At 41.5% G+C, this 17,148-nt stretch overlaps 2 protein-coding genes across 2 annotated transcripts in view; both read right to left on the reverse strand.

Moving 5' to 3' along the window:
* Positions 1–9: 9 nt before the first annotated feature.
* vamp8 (vesicle-associated membrane protein 8 (endobrevin)) lies at positions 10–8,544 on the reverse strand. The gene is made up of 3 exons (XM_056280972.1): positions 8,272–8,544; positions 5,696–5,857; positions 10–2,190 (listed from the first exon to the last, which is right to left on the reverse strand). Exons 1-3 carry the CDS (start codon positions 8,284–8,286, stop codon positions 2,002–2,004), a joined length of 366 nt encoding a protein of 121 aa, XP_056136947.1. The 5' UTR covers positions 8,287–8,544; the 3' UTR covers positions 10–2,001.
* A 5,221-nt stretch (positions 8,545–13,765) lies between these two features.
* ncaph (non-SMC condensin I complex, subunit H) overlaps positions 13,766–17,148 on the reverse strand; it is a 35,835-nt gene continuing 32,452 nt past the window's right edge. Inside the window, exons 14-15 of the mRNA XM_056292760.1 lie at positions 14,922–14,997; positions 13,766–14,407 (exon numbers count right to left, since the gene is read on the reverse strand). Of these exons, the coding sequence (XP_056148735.1) occupies positions 14,348–14,407; positions 14,922–14,997 (136 nt within the window). The 3' untranslated portion in view covers positions 13,766–14,347. The remainder of the gene's footprint in view (positions 14,408–14,921; positions 14,998–17,148) is intronic.

The following is a 17,148-nucleotide window of genomic DNA, read 5'->3' on the forward strand; positions in this document are numbered from 1 at the left end:
GTATGTATGTATATATATATATATATATATATATATATATATACACACACTCTCATAAACAGTGTTAACAAGGCTATTACAAATATACACAGGACAAAAGGATGGGAATGTGCTTACTATATACAAGCAATGATAGTGACTTGAGTTCTCCGCAGAAGTAAAAAAAGACAAGACTTCATTCATCAACAAGAAAAACAATGATGCTGAGTTTATGAAACATGGCAGCAGTTGAACGGCTTAGCTAGTATAAGGAAACTATGAATGAGTTATGCTCCAATGTAACGCATATTCTCAAAAACACAATTTTTCCAGAATGAAAGCAGATCATGTACACCGTAACCAGTCAAAACTGTAACACTTCAAAAACCTACACTGTTAATGTTGGGTGACTGCATTTTCCCCCTAAATAAAGTTGTCTCTGGTTGTAATGAAGAACATTGGGGCCTGCTGGTTTGCACAGCAGGCCCCGTCTGCTGTCATACTGTGGATGAACTCTGGTTCGACTGAAGAGTCTTCCTCTAACACACCAAAACCCCGAGAAATGAAATCGGCCTGGAAAATTGACCGAATGAAATTATCAGGGCCAAACACCGAGGTCAAGATGCTTTTACCTCCGTGTCTTGCTGTCTGGGGTGGAGGACTCCAAATACAGATCTGTGAAGGGGTCACTATGGGCAAAACACATTCAGGCATTTGGGGAAAAAAAATGTTTTAATGTCTGATGCTTTGTGGCATGCGCTGAACGGCGTAAATTGACGAATTTGTCATTCTGATGGGATGCAGTTCATCTAATGACCACATAGCTGTTACTGTATGAAAAAAAAAAATAACTCATCGCTGTTTTAAATTCCCGTTTATACGGTTGCAAAGAATTTATGGAGTTTTGTAACCCTGTCGAAGCCACAAAAAATGACACAGAATTTGAATTTATCTCGAGTTTATCAATGTCCTCTTTTTCACCATACGCAGCCTTGACATGCAACATATGGGGCTCATGATGACATTTTAGAAAACGCTCAGGTTGTCCAAAGTAGATTCCTTTTAAGTCATAAACCAGGATGAGGAAGAAACGGCATTATACACAGTAAAAAACTGAGTGTTAATTTAACTCTGAGTGTGTACGAATGGACCCATTTGTACACTCTCAGAGTTAAATTAACACTCAGGATTTTACTGTATACTTGTTAACTTTTTTCTATAGTTTCTGACTGAAAAGTGTAAAGCTGCAAAACAGTATGAACATTTACATACACTTTAAAAAGAATAGGCCTGCAAATGACAGCATTCATCCTCAATAGAGAGATTAACCTTTATTTAGACTAAATTTGTTAACCTATAAGATTACAAATTTTAACAGATTACAGTTTTAATACTAGTTTTGTTTATAAATGACAGATTGTCCAGTAACTTAAAAAAAACTGCATCTTGTGAGCATAAAGCCCCCTACTTCCTTTAGACACCCCCCGAGAATGGATTTGTCTTTGCTGTACATGACAGAAACAGTTACCATACTTATTTTGCAAATATACAAGTAACTGATGTAATTGAAGACATCCAGATTATCTAATAGAAACAGGAGAAACCCACGATCAACACTTCCCACATAAACATTCAAATACATATTGTGCAACTGCATGCAGCTGTACATTAAGTTAAAATTGGTCCTCCGACTTCCTCTTTGCTGTGAAGTAATAACTGTTGGCAGTAATTGCAGAACTGGTATTTATCTGGTGAGAGAAGTTGGATAAACATCTTGTATCTCCAAAACCAAAACAGACTCGTGTTCAAATGCTGTTTAAATCTGTGCATTTCTGTATTTTAAATGTGTGCTTATTAGCCCGTGGGTTGTCCAATTTGTCCAACAGGTTTGTTTTGGGTAACTCTGAAGTTACGAGGTGTTCACCGGACACGAGTAATGTACGCGCATCTTTTGTTTTTACCGTGTCTTGCTAAATGAAAAATGGGTGTTCGACTGCCTATACGAGTGTGTTTGTGTGTTTACTAGGAGGGATGTTTGGTTGGCTCCACTATGGGAGGCGCAGGGGCACTGACGGGGATGACTCCAGTGGCCAGCAGGACGATGATGAGGACGATGATGAGGACAATGACCACAATGACCACAATCAACTTGACGTTCTTCCACCAGTAGGATCGAGCCACCTTCTGAGAAGTCTGCTTGAAGTGCTGAGCCTGGGGAAAGGACACATCAATTCTTTAGAAAAGGGAAGGAGATATTAATTCTTTAGAGGAGAAGAAGAAGAAGGGGAGGAGGAGCAGCAGCGGCTCATTAGGAAGTACAGTCGAAACAGTTTACAATGACCACATCCGTCCAGGCCGATATAAGCTGTCAATCACAATAAGCAAGGTCAAGTTTTAATTCCTCACTAAAAGCAGAACCAGGTAACTGAAATTCATCAACGTCTTTTATGTCAACTCACGATAACCAAAGGTTTTTTTTTTGTCTTTTTTCATAGTGTAGCACATTTATTTATAAGCCATACCTCAAAAATACTATTGTGGAAGAAGAGGAGCTACAGTTAAGGTCAAAATTATTAGCCCCCAAGGAACTATGGAACATTTCCCTAAAATTCTGCCCAATGTTTGCATCATTCATAAAACTTTACATAGTAAAACATTCATCAATGTTAAGGCCCCTATTTGGTACATTTTGGAATGTAAAATAAATCTTCAGGTTTGTTTTATACCAAAAGTAGTGAAAATTGAGGTGGTCAAAATTATTAGCCCCCCATGTGATTTTTTTGCTTTCAAAACACACCTGACCAATCAATCAGCTTTCAAACCACACCTGAGCAATCAATGAGCATTGAACTTTACTTAAGGGACTCCAATGAACAAGGCTAATGGCACTTGAACACTTGATTGAGAGGGACTACTCTTAAATTCTTGGTAAGAAGTAATTTCATCATGCCAAAAAGTTGAGAAATCAGTCTGGAACTCAGAAAGAAGAGAGTGGATGCTCATCTTAAGGGGGAAGGCTATACTGCCATTTCCAAGTGTTTCACAGTGTCTGGAATAGCTGTACGTTGCATCATTGCAAAGCACAAGCAGACAAATTCTGTTAGAAACAAACCTGGGCGTGGTCAAAAGTGCAAGATTTCAAAATAGTCAGAGATGTCAACAACAATCCCCGGATCTCTGTCAAGATGATTGTTGCTGAACTGGCCTCTTCTGGACTTGATGTTTCAAGGAAGACTGTTGTGAGGGCTCTTCATCATGGTGGGCTTCGAGGTCATCATCCAAGAAAAACTCCTTTGCTCACACAGTGACACATCAAAGCCAGACTGAAGTTTGCCCGTGAACATTTGAAACATGGGCATGAGTTTTGGAAGTCTGTCCTTTGGTCTGATGAGACTAAACTTGAGCTGTTTGGGCACATGGATGTTACTTTTGTTTGGCGAAGGAAGGGAGAGGCCTTCAACCCTAAAAACACAGTTGCCACAGTTAAACATGGTGGTGGGGGCATAATGCTGTGGGGTTGTTTTGCTGCTTCAGGCACAGGGAACTTAGTTCGGGTGCATGGGATCACGAAGAAAGAAGATTTGAAGGATAATGCAAAGAAATCCGCTGCCAGTCTAGCTTTAGGTCACTACTGGGTCTTCCAGCAAGACAATGACCCGAAGCATACATCCAAGTTGGTCCAAAACTTTTTGAAGGACACCAAAATCAAGGTCCTGGAATGGCCCTCTCAGAGCCCAGATCTCAATCCTATTGAGAATCTGTGGCAGGAGCTCAAGGTTAATATCCATGCTTGAAAACCATGCAATTTGGATGAGTTGGAACAATTTGCCATGGAAGAATTCAATTCAATTTATTGTCATTAAAAACAATGTGCAACAAAATGAGGGCTGTGGCTTCACCAAACAGTGCAAGAAAGACACAGACAAACACAGCAAACACGGTATAAGATATACACACATGAAGACCAAAAGCTAAAAATAAGTTAAAAAAGAACAAGAGTACAAAATATTTAAAACTATCCACAGACATTCAGTGGGTAGCCAGGTTCAGGTGGGCAACAGCTTGTGGAGAGAAGTTGTTTTTGAGCCTGGTAGTGCAGGCTCTGAGGCTCCTGTAGCATCTCCCAGAGCGCAGGGGGGAGAACAGTCCATGGATTGGGTGGGTGGGATCTCTGCTGATGCTCAGACCGCTTCAAAGGCAGCGTTTGTGATAAATGTCTTTTATGGCTGGGAGCTGGGTACCGGTGATATGCTGGGCCGCCTTGACGACCCGCTGCAGAGCTTTCTGGTCTACTGAGGTGCAGTTGCTGTACCACACTGAGATGCAGCTGGTCAGGATGCTCTCTATGGTGCAATGGTAGAAGTTGGTGAGAATTTTGGGGGATAGATGGGCGCTCCTCAGCCTCCTCAGGAAATGCAGGCGTTGTTGGGCCTTTTTCACAAGGGCCTGGGTGTTTAATGTCCAGGAAAATTGCTGATGTGGACTCCAAGGAATTTAAAGCTGGAAACATGCTCCGCTATGGAGTGTGTTTCCAGTTCGTGGAGTGAATGGGCTAAGATCCCTCAAAGAGACATGTGCCAACCCAGTTAGGAACTACCATAAGAGGTTGCTGTCAGTTGTGAGTCAGAAAGGTTACACTATTGACTATTAATTGTCAGAGGGCTAATAATTTTGCCCTTGTCATTTTTGTTTTTCTTGTTTCAATTCAGCGCATCAGTAAAATATCTTAAACTTAGTGGAGATTTTGTCTTTGTTCTTTTGGAAGCAATTAAGCTATAAACACTTTTGGTTATGGTCATTTCCATGGAAAAGTTAAGGGTTTTGTTTGATTTCCTAAAGGGGACTAATAATTTTGACCTTAACTGTATGTACACAGATGAAGTTAAGTAAAATTGCATTACTTTTGTGTGTGTCGTAAAGGCGATACCTATATTTCTGGGGAGGTTAATATGCCTAGAGAAAACAAGACCGCGACCGTGTCATTCTCCCATAGCCATCACACTTTGTGAACAAAATGAATTTAATGCTAGGTGAAAGAAGAAAAAAAAAGTTACCGGGTGCTGCTTTAATTTATTGTAATGAAAACGACAACTTATCCATCTTGCGGGATTTAGTTGACTAAAAGACAGTAGCCTACTGTTGGACTGTCAAACCATATCAGCTGCTTCAAACAGGACTTTTAGAAACAGAGAGCACTGCCGAAAGTATAGCTCTAATAACAGTAGGCCGAGGCCTAAAAATGAAAGAAAGCCTCTGCCTCTTTGGGCTATCTGGCGATTGCGGAGGGGAATAATGGATTTTCAGAGCAGAGGCGGCAGTGTTTAGTATCATGGGAGGAAGAGAAAAAAAAAATAAGAAAACATTTTAACATTAGATTCCTGTTTTACCTGGGTTTGAAAATAGGGTTTTTTTTAAATTTCCTATATATGAAAGATCCAAAATGATCTCCTTGAGCGCACTGTTTTGATCGCAATATCTAAACACTATTAGCACAGGAATGATTGTCTGCCAGATTTTTATTAGTAAAAGCGGTTTACTGTATCTGCAAGTGTCCACCACCCTTACAAGCTTCGAAGGACAGAGACAAATAAACAAATGTCAAGAATACTCCAAACAATAACCTTGTCAGATTACAGGGAACGCCACAGATGCATTGATGTGAGGGTGAGAGTTTAAAACATCATAAAAACATGACAGATGATACAGAGAGACTGACCCCTGCTTGCAGGTCCTCTGACTTGCCCATGAGGTCATCCAGTCTCTCTCCTCGGGCCAGGATGCGGTCCACATTATGGGTCATGATGTCTTTAACCCCATCGACCTGTTCCCTCAAACTCTGCACCTTGTCCTGCGACACAGCTTGCACCTCACCCTGCTCCTGGAGGGGTTTGAAAAACAGATAAATAAATAAAAGGAAAGAGAGAGGGAGTAAGTGTGTGAGTTTGAGTGTCAGGGAGAAAAAAGAAAATGTAGGAGGGAGAATGAAGTGAAGGAAACCAGAATCCCCACCCACCCAATATATCTCACTCAAGCCCCACTCCCAGAAACCTACTATTTTGGGTGACATAATCTTGCTAATTTCAATAAAATTCAACCGTCATGCAGACTTAAATGGAAATGTGCCGTTCCTCATCCACAGATTCTGGATTCCTCCTTAGATGTTGGCGTTATCTAGACTTGACATGGTTTTGGATACAGTGGACATTCCCTCTATCATTCTCCATAAAGATCAAGGTTTAAGGTTAAGATTTACTGCTGGCCTTCTGTCTCTCAGGGGAGGACTTGTCTTTGAGATGGGTGACTGCTCAGTTCTTAGCCAAGAACGTACACATGGGAAAGTATCCGTATGCAAAATGTGAAGCCCTCCCAGTGAATTGTATGTGGAACATGTGTGTATGTATGCATCAATGAATATACCTATGTCGATATCCCAATACGGATTACAAAGCCCTTCATATTGTGAAAAGTGTGGCTCATATATTTGTTTTGCTAGTGACTCTTTTTGTTTTTTGCTGCTAAGCAGTCATCCATCTCCAAGACAAGGCCTCCCTTGGGAGACAGAAGGCCAGTGGTAATTCCTAACCTTAAACTTGACTTTTGCTGAATATAACGGTGATAATGTCTACTATATAAAACCATGTCAAGTCTATATACCACCAGTATAGGAGGAAAGCAAAATGTGTGGGAAGTAAAGAAAACATTTCTACTGAACAGTCTGCATGAGAATGAGGGTCGGCCCTGAGAGCTTTGAGGTGACAGCACAACCTGCCAACGTTCACAGCTGTCTTTCACATCCATTTCAAATGTGTTAAATTGACACCTCGTGCTAGGGCTATGTATTCACACTTCATTCAGAAAGATAAACCATTCCGTCACTGTTGCATGTGAGCTTATAGTGACTTTTAAATTCAGAGCATCAGATATGGACACGTTTTAAAGCCGCCCTGATGCACGCTTGTATTTCATTTCCCAGTCCCACAAGCCCTCGGCAAACTGTCAACAAAACTGTATCCAAGAAACCAACAGCATTTGCTGTGTCACAGCCTGCCTGCCTGCCCTCCCCCCCTCTTTTCTCTCCCTCTCTTCTGTGAGATCTCCTCCCTCTCTCTCTCTCTCCCTCTCTCTCTCTCAACAAACCTGAGTCCACCGGCTCCAGGTATGCTCAATGGCTGACAGCTATTGAATCTCAACTCCCAAACAAAGAGGGGGAGGGAAACATGTCCAAAAGAAGAAGTTGGTTTACAAATAGTTATACATAAAGAAACATATTCAAATCCTTCATATGTAACCCAACTGTTGTGGTTGAACCCATTTTACACTGTTAGTCAATTATGAGAAATGTGGACACTAGACTTTAGGTATGGCTCCTCAGCTAGTAAAAAAAAAAGATGCATCACGCAGATGCGCAACCCCATGACAAATATCTGGTTTATGCATATGAGGAAGTGCTCTCCGAAATGAGACCGCAATGAACTGATGTCTTATCCACATAAGTCAAAATATTGCTCAGCTGTCGCTGTGGAAAAAAAAGGAAGAGCTTTAATTTTCACTGGCCACAGCAAACCACCACCGGTTTAATCCTAATCTAGTCAAATTGCCCCTGTCTGTGAGTATCCATTAAGATTTAAATGTAAAGTAAATGGACATCAAGTGGGTTGAGATTTCATTGAATGTAGTTTAGTTCAGTCCCTTTTCAGCAATGCCGTCCAAACAGGATGACCTCAACACGAGTGATGAGTCGTGCAAGCAGAATAAGTCATGTCTTTGTGTTTATCTCTTCAGCTTCCCCCAGAATAGTGAGCTCACAGCTACACGGCGGTGGTATTAAATTCACCCGTTTTTAAAATACGCGGACATAATTTGACCCAGCTGTATACATGGATGCCAATAGGGCGCTTCTTCGAAATGTGTTTTGTGTTTATGGCCCCGTCTCCAACATCCGATGGTCCAATACGACACGAATGTTACATTATTGTTACTTTCAGTGAGGTTTTTAAATGCCATAATGTGATTAAGGCCTAATTACAAGGTTAAGATAGTGGCAGCAAAATGTAATTTCAGGCCTTTTGGCAAAGCCGCTTCGCGTTCCGCCAACTTCCTCTCGTCGATCGTTTCAAACGTGTTAAACAAATGAGAAGGTGTCGGTTGGATTTATAGTTACGTAAACAGAAACGCCAAAGTAGAAGTAAAACCGCCTGTCACGTATAAAACCTTAACATGGAGGATCGTCCCAGTGCTTCACTAATACAAACAAAACCCACAATCCAACATCTCAACAACATTATCTCCTACCGGATCGACTTCCATTGCGGCGGGAAAACGATGCTCCGTGGCTATAAACTCGCCGGATGAATGATCTTTCCCGTTGTTGTTGATTTTTAAAACTTTTAAAAAGCCTTTTTTTGGTTTTTAGTGGGCAAAGAAAGTAACTCTCGCTCCACCAACCGATTACGTTTCCTCGTCGGCTGAACTTCCTGGTTCGTTTTTTCTTTTATTTTTTTCATCCTTTCTCGAACTAAATTCCTTCGCTCCGGCCCTCCTCCCGTTCCCCGGATGGCGTCAAATCCAAGTGTTCAAAGTTAATTAATGTACATACTCAGTAAAAGCAGAAACAGATTGCAAAGCATCTGACTCGTGGTTCGCAGGTTCACCAGGTTGGCTGCGGTTCGCCTAGCTGGCGAAGTTGCGTATTCAAACTTTTTTTTTTTTTATTCTGAACAATAAAAACAGGTCACCAGTGTGGAAGTTGCGAGAAAACAGTGACTGCGTGTCATTTATTGTCGCACTACAATAAAATAATAATAATAATGAGATAAATAAAACACGCACGCCAAGAAACACTGAAAACAAAATTAAATTGCTCTTAATGTCGCCGCGTTACCATGGCTACCCACTGAGCTCTTAACGTTAAGAGAAGCGACTCAAAAAGTCACGACCGCACATGTTGAACAACTCAACGAACGCAGGCTATGGTAAATTACGTCAAGTCAATTTTATTTGTACAGCCCATTATCACAAATCAAGCATTTGCCTCAAGGGGCTTAACCATAAATCCATTAAGTGTCCACTACAGTTCGATGTTATTACTGACTTCACTTTTAAGGATTGCTCTTTGTGTGTTGTTTCGAGGTTGGTTAAAAAGGATTTTGATCAACTTTGCATATGCAAAGCCTGTGTGCTACCCAGAGGCTCTGAGTCATTCCCATGTGGTAATAATGGAAATGGAAAAGTTAGGTGCAGGAAAATAACTAGTTTCTGGTAACCATTCATTCCACTGCTGTCAACAATCCATTATCTGCATAGCGACTAAGGTCTGTCTCTGGTCTGCTTAATGTCAGTAGTCTCAAACGGCCCATGTCAAATCTTTTTGTAATACACGTGTGAATAAATCAACCGTTGTAAATACTGCACCACAAGGCGACATCACTAACCGCTCGGCTAAAGGGTCAGACCCGTTAGCTAGGGGCTAACGTGTCTTATCAGTAGTTTACAATATTGTAAATGTTTTTGCTTTCTTGGCTTAAAACAATAACTTTTATAGGTGTAAAATGGATGTCATCATTTAATTTAAAAAAAAAAAGCCCATAGGCTGCGTCCGGGTAGCGTAGCGGTCTATTCCGTTGCCAACCGACACAGGGATCACCGGTTCAAATCCCCGTGTCACCTCCGGCGTGGTCGGGCGTTCCCACAGACACAATCGGGTGTGGGTGTGGGTGTGGGTGTCCTGGTCGCCGCACTAGCGCCTCCTCTGGTCGGTTTGTTTATTGGCCATGTAAGTTTGCACATACATGGAATTTGCGGTTTCATGGCTCTCTCCGAGTACCTAACATGGAATAACAGTACAACACAACAATCTTCAGATATATACACAAGGATTGCCTTAAACATACGAAACAGGTGATGAAGTGAAACGGTGCGGAGAATATATCAGAGATGCTGAAAACGCATTTTCAAAGTCTATGGTTTTTCTACATGTTGTAACGAATTCGGGGGACAACGCAACCACAAGAACTGCCGCGGCCGGGAAGCGAACCCGTATTACCCGCACCGCAGCAGACATCGCTAACCGCTCGACTAAAGGGTCAGACCCACCAGCCAGCGGCCAGCGTGTCTTCTTATCCATGCACGTTACAATATTCTTTGGGGACATTTTTGGTCACTGATAAATGGAGGTGTTTCCATGCAATATGAGTGTCACGAGATTCAACATATTACACCGGACAACAAAGATTTTGCTTCCTGAACACTTTTGGGTGTATTAAATGGATTTTGGGCTACTGATCACGAAAATCACCTTAACATTTTCCTATAACATACCGTTTTGTAGCTATAACCTATTTTTGTGATATAATATACTGCCCACAAAGCAAGCTGTTTTTGTCAGTCCAAGCATGCCTGGGCATGCACTCAGGTTAGATGCTGGAAGACAGACTATTATAAAGGCTGCTCACATTTACAGATGCTGTTTGGATGCATGTTGATCCACATGTTCTTCAGGCAATAGCATAGTGAGTACACTTAATAGGATTTATTGTCTTCAGGAAGATTTAATGCAACAGAAATATCTCGTCAATGTTGCAACAGCTGCGATGCATTCTGTTTCTGGCGAGTATCCGCTTAAGGCTCAAAGACGCACAATGACTGCACTTATTAAGAAAGCCTACGGGCTCTACTTCGGATGTACAATTGGTGACCAAGAGAAACCCTGGGCTCCTCACATTTGTTGTGTAACATGTGCAGTTAACTTGAGAGCTTGGCTGAGAGGTACTCGTCTTCTCATTTGCAGTCTCAATGATATGGTGAGAACAGAAGGATCACATGACGGACTGTTACTTCTGTCTGACCAATGTATCTGGCGTCTCTACTAAAAATAAGAAATCTATTGAATACAGTGGTGGATCGAGATTTTTTTCTTGGGGTGGCATGAGGTTCAAGGAGGGGGGCAATGGACATTATTCTAAACGTATTATTATTCAATAACGGATTTCATCGAATGTATTGTAGCGAATTCGGGAGGCAACCACAGGAACTGCCGCGGCCGGGACGCGAACCCGTATCGCCCGCACCGGGGGAGACATCGCTAACCGCTCGACTAAAGGGTCAGACCCGCTAGCCAGCGGCCTACGTGTCTCCTTATCCATGCACGTTACAGTATTTTGTTCTTTACTGTTTGAGATGAGTTGGTGCGGGTCTAATTGACCTTCACCATGCATGTACATAAAATATACTTTAAAAACATATTATCTGATTTATAAAAGGGGTGGCAACAGGGGTGGCAAGACTGTGTCCCAGAGGTGGCAGCTGCCACCCCTTGCCACCCCGTAGATCCGCGCCTGATTGAATACCCCAATACGTCTTTCAGCCATGAGAGCAGTGCCACATGATGACAGCTTGCCAGTACCAAAGCCACCAGAGACACGGAGACTAGATGAGGCAGATGAAGATGCCACAACGCATGATCCAGATGTTGAACCCTTTATGCTTGGCTAGCCTCATCTGATAACACAGCCAAAATTAAATGACCTGGTCAGGGACTTAGATTTGTCAAAGACTAAAGCAGAAGTACTTGGTTCAAGATTGCAAGGATGGGGTTTGCTGTTGTGGTGGCCAGTGATACAGAGAAATTGCACACAAAAAACTCAATGAGACGAGGATCCTTCAAAATAAGACTTTTATTGACGAATCAACAAAGTCTGAGTCCGGTCTGCAGAGTGACTGAAAATCAGACAAAAGCCTCCCTGTCTTTATACCATTTACAAATCTAGTGAACAATCTACTTGCATCAGTCAATGTCCTGCTTTTAATCAGGGTCCTTGTTGATCAGGACATGTTGGAGGAGCAGGAGCCTCTCCCATCGATGCAAGGATGACGTTAGGATGTCTTCAGTCATCGCCCTTTGACAGTCTAATGATTGTCTTGATATGCTGCTACTACTGTTTTCTGCGTAATAATTGTTACACTTACATGATGGAATTTCACTTATCATACTTTTGGGCATGAACAAGTTTATCTTCTACTAACATTGTGTCCTGGTTATATGGCCTTGTGCTACTTGCCACACTTGTTTGTCACTCTAGTCACATGAAATGACAGATACCCACATTTGCCCTTACGTGCTACCATACTTGGATTTCACTATTTGAGACAGATGTTTCCAAGAATAACTGATGCCAAGATTAAGGAAGGCATTTTTGCTGATCCATAAATCAGACAGGTCATCAATGACAGGGAGTTAGAAGATCTGCTAGTGGGGCCAGAGAAAATAGCATGGAAGGCATTTAAGGATGTTGTTGAGAAATTTCTTGGCAACTACAGAGCACCAAACTACATTCAACATGTTTAAAGCACACACAACCATGAAGAGCATCAGGTCATTGAAAATCAATTTTCTGCATTCACACTTGGGACTTCTTCCCTGCTGATCTTGGTGCAGTCAGTGATGAACATGGTGAAAGGTATAGCCAGGACATTGCAACCATAGAAAAGAGGTATCAGGGCAACTGGAATCAACCAATGCTGGCCAACTATTGTTGGACACTGACACGAGAGGCACCAGACGCAGAGTAAAAATGAAAATCAGCTGCAAAACATTATAAGCTCAGTTGAACTAACACGTGTCAGCATCATTATGCGATTAAACTTGTTAAATTCAACAAAAGTTAATTTAATGTTTCTCCAAATTCCTACGTGATACAGCAACTCTGAAATTATGTTTGTGTTCAGCTTGACATTGTCCATCATAATCTAATTTTTTTCAGGAGGCAAAACGTTTGAAAAAATAAATGTCCAGTGAGAATGATCCTTTACAAAAACTGAATATGCAATTTTTTTTAACCTTTATATTTTCCAAACGGTGCAATTCCAAAGCCTTTAATACCTGGAAATCTTGACATCTATTTTAGATACCTGCAGCAAGGCTATGTAAAGAATGTGATGAGTCAGTGGACTACAGGAACACCTCTCAGTTGAAGGAGTGACTCCTCCTCGACCAGCAGCTAGTTCATCTACAGGCTCGATGACGCAGTTTCTCTCAGCCAGCGCCATCAAGCCAGATCAACCGGTTCCAGCCTCTTCCTGGAAGGTTATGGCTGAAGAGGACTTCTGGCCTGCTCCCTGATCTGTAACTCTTGTAGATTAAGTGTCTCCATTCCTAAAAGCAATACATATCCATTGTACAAATCTTGCCATTTCTTAATATCTCAAAAGTAATGGCAAATACAAATACAATTTCTTTTGCAGCCAAAAACTTGGTTGCTATGGACATAAATTGTGCTCTATTCGCAGCAATGCCAAGTATAATTTTATAAAAAGGCAGACTACTTTATCTTAGATGATTGTTGTTTTGGGATTGCAACTTTAACCCCCAAAGTTTAGAGTTTTTTTTTTTACTACTTTAATAATCTCTGTGGGGAAATTCTTTCTCTGCATTCAACCCATGCTAGTTGTGTAGCTAGGACCAATGGATAGTCGCCGTGCAGCACCCGGGGTTGTAATTCTGATTTGCTTTTCTCCTGCTTAATTGGATTTTCTTAGATACAAAGACACACTGGTGATTCTGACTTACTCTTTGCTAGATAGCACCAGACTCTTCTTCCTCAAAATGCTGTGTCATGGTCCCTTGTGTTTTTTGTAAGTTTCTTCTATGTAAAAACTTACTTGGCAAACAACTGAACTTGACTTCAATCCTGGACTTCTATATACATAATATAATACACACATCCGATGGAAAATACATTATTTATTTCCTTTACAAATGTTGAGAATGTCAAGTTTATGTGCAGTTCGAGTATCTCACAAGGATGTAACAGTTCAATAGCATAAGAGCAATGAAATGTTTGAAACACAAAAATTTGACATTTCACAAGTAACTTAAAAGGGAACAAATATTAAATGGTTCATAAAAGCAACATAAAAGGGCATCTGGGATACAACTGGCCACGTCTGCAGGTGGGAAGCTGGACGTGGGTATGTGTCCTGGTTGCTGTATTAGCACCTCCTTTGGTCGGTCAGGGTGCCTGTTTGGGAAGGAGGGGAAACTGGGAGGGAAAAGCGTGATCCTCCAACACGCTAGGTCCCCCTGGCGAAATTGTTCAATGTCAGGTGAAAAAAAAACAGCTGGTGACTCCACATGTATCGGAGGAGGCATGTGGTAGTCTGCAGCCCTCCCTGGAGTGCCAGAGTGGGTGGAGCAGTGACCATGACGGCTCCGAAGAGTGGGGGGTAACTGGCCAGGTATAATTGGGGAAAAAATAGTGGGGGGAAGCAAGATAAAAAAATGGGCTTTTTGACATGAGAAACTGGTTGAGAGTTATATACAATAGGATTAAAATGGGAAAATGGAAAAGAACATAATTTCATCTATCTCTTTTTACTGTCCTTGCTGGATGATGATATCCGACATGTCATCAACCTTCACCAGCTCCAAATTCTGTATAAAAACAAAATTCTAGATTATTATGCGCAATGAAATTATGACCATATGTTAAATGACAGTGTCTTATATGTAGAGTATCAATACTGAATAACAAAACCCTTAAATTCCCAATGGAGCATCAATGTTTTCATTTTTTTTTAAACCCAGAAATCAATTTGCCTTCTGATCCATTATAAAGCAAGGAGTTCAATGGTTCTTTCAAAAAGCCAGTGGAAGCAAAATTTCCACCCAATTGTACAGTCACATGCCAGTACGATTGCGTTAATAATGTCTGGAATTTATTTTCATCTGGAGAACCGACATATTATCTTGAACTTACAGTTGGGAAGGCAGGGAAGGCACATGTTTTCCGCCCAATTAAGAAAACTATTTCACACACTACTATAAGGAAGCTGAAGATGTCATGGAATCATACCCTTCTGTCACCCTTTCAAACTGTTTTACTCAAAAATCACTACTAATAAATGAATATTCAGCCTCTATATTTGAAATCAGCGTTAACACCTACCTTTTCATTGGCTAGGTGGAGCAGAGCCACGAATGCCAGGGGCACAGACAGGTTCTGAGCCATGGTACTGGGTAATCTGGGACGACAGAGGAGAAGGAAGGTCAGAGGAGAGACACAGTTTATATTCCATAATTCACGCTCACATCACACCGTTGTACCTTGAAAATAGATGTTTGAAGTGTTTGTGCTTGCTTGGTTCACAGCAGAGCTTAAATGATGTCTTTGTGTTTGTGAGGATAATGAAGGCCACAAGCACATTTATGTAAAAAAATCTCCCTCTTATCCTTTTTTGGATGGTGTGTGTCTTCCTCAAGCTTGGGTCCTCTACCAGAGGTATGGGTGTTTGAGGGTTCTCAGCAGTAACTTAGCTGTTCCTTGGACCGCACTCTTCTGGACAGAGAGCTCAGATGTTGTTACTGGAATCTGCTGGAGCCATTCTCCCGGTTTGGGGGGGTCACAGCCTCTAGTGCTCCTATTATAACTGGGACTACTGTGGATTTCACCTTCCACATCCGACGTAGTTCTTCCTTCAGCCCTTGGTACTTCTCTAGCTTTTCATGCTGTTTCTTCCTGAAGTTGCTGTCACTTGGGATTGCTACATCAATCACTACTGCTGTCTTCTGCTCTTTGTCGACCACCACAATGTCTGGTTGGTTAGCCAGCACCTGCTTGTCAGTCTGAAGTCCCACAGGATCTTAGCTCTGCCATTCTCAGCCACCTTTGGTGGTGTCTCCCATTTGGACTTCAAAATCAGAAAGTATTTTATTGTCATGTGTATAACATGCACTGGGAATTTAGCACACACTCATATATATATATATATATATACACTACCGTTCAAAAGTTTGGGATCACCCAAACAATTTTGTGTTTTCCATGAAAAGTCACACTTATTCACCACCATATGTTGTGAAATGAATAGAAAATAGAGTCAAGACATTGACAAGGTTAGAAATAATGATTTGTATTTGAAATAAGATTTTTTTTACATCAAACTTTGCTTTCGTCAAAGAATCCTCCATTTGCAGCAATTACAGCATTGCAGACCTTTGGCATTCTAGCTGTTAATTTGTTGAGGTAATCTGGAGAAATTGCACCCCACGCTTCCAGAAGCAGCTCCCACAAGTTGGATTGGTTGGATGGGCACTTCTTTGAGCAGATTGAGTTTCTGGAGCATCACATTTGTGGGGTCAATTAAACGCTCAAAATGGCCAGAAAAAGAGAACTTTCATCTGAAACTCGACAGTCTATTCTTGTTCTTAGAAATGAAGGCTATTCCATGCGAGAAATTGCTAAGAAATTGAAGATTTCCTACACCGGTGTGTACTACTCCCTTCAGAGGACAGCACAAACAGGCTCTAACCAGAGTAGAAAAAGAAGTGGGAGGCCGCGTTGCACAACTGAGCAAGAAGATAAGTACATTAGAGTCTCTAGTTTGAGAAACAGACGCCTCACAGGTCCCCAACTGGCATCTTCATTAAATAGTACCTGTTAGAGTGAATAAGTGTGACTTTTCATGGAAAACACAAAATTGTTTGGGTGATCCCAAACTTTTGAACGGTAGTGTATATATATATATATATATATATATATATATATATATATATTATACGTGTGTGTGTGTGTGTTTTTTTCCGAAACCGTCAATGGTGATATAAGCGCTCAACTAATGAGGAGCGGAATATCAACACAGATACAGCGAAAAAAAAGTTTTAATGCATTGCAGTACAGGCCCGTCTCGCACATCGCGCACCCATCAGCTGTCCAGCTGCTATATATATATATATATATATATTAGGAATGATTATATTAGAGGGACTGCTCAAGTTGGACGGTCACAAGATTGAGATGGCTTGGACATGTGTGGAGGAGAGATGCTGGGTATATTGGGAGAAGGATGCTGAATATGGAGCTGCCAGGGAAGAGGAAAGGAGGAAGGCCAAAGATGAGGTTTATGGATGTGGTGAGGGAAGACATGCAGGTGGCTGGTGTGACAGAGGATGCAGAAGACAGGCAGAAATGGAAACGGATGATCCGCTGTGGCGGCCCTTAATGGGAGCAGCCGAAAGTAGTAGTTGTAGTAGAATGTGTGTGTGTGTGTGTGTGTGTGTGTGTGTGTGTGTGTGTGTGTGTGTGTGTGTGCTTTTGTATATATATTTTTCCACATACTTATTTTACATTTTATTATCTGTACCAACAATGCCAAGCTAAATTCCCAGTGCCTCTA

The sequence above is a fragment of the Lampris incognitus genome, chromosome 1 (genome assembly GCF_029633865.1).
Source record: "Lampris incognitus isolate fLamInc1 chromosome 1, fLamInc1.hap2, whole genome shotgun sequence".
Lineage (NCBI taxonomy): Eukaryota > Metazoa > Chordata > Actinopteri > Lampriformes > Lampridae > Lampris > Lampris incognitus.

Coding starts and splice junctions, on each gene's coding strand:
- vamp8 (XM_056280972.1), bottom strand. Junction 2,191..5,695: donor CAGAGGACCTGCAAGCAGGG/GTCAGTCTCTCT, acceptor TCCTTTCCCCAG/GCTCAGCACTTCAAGCAGAC.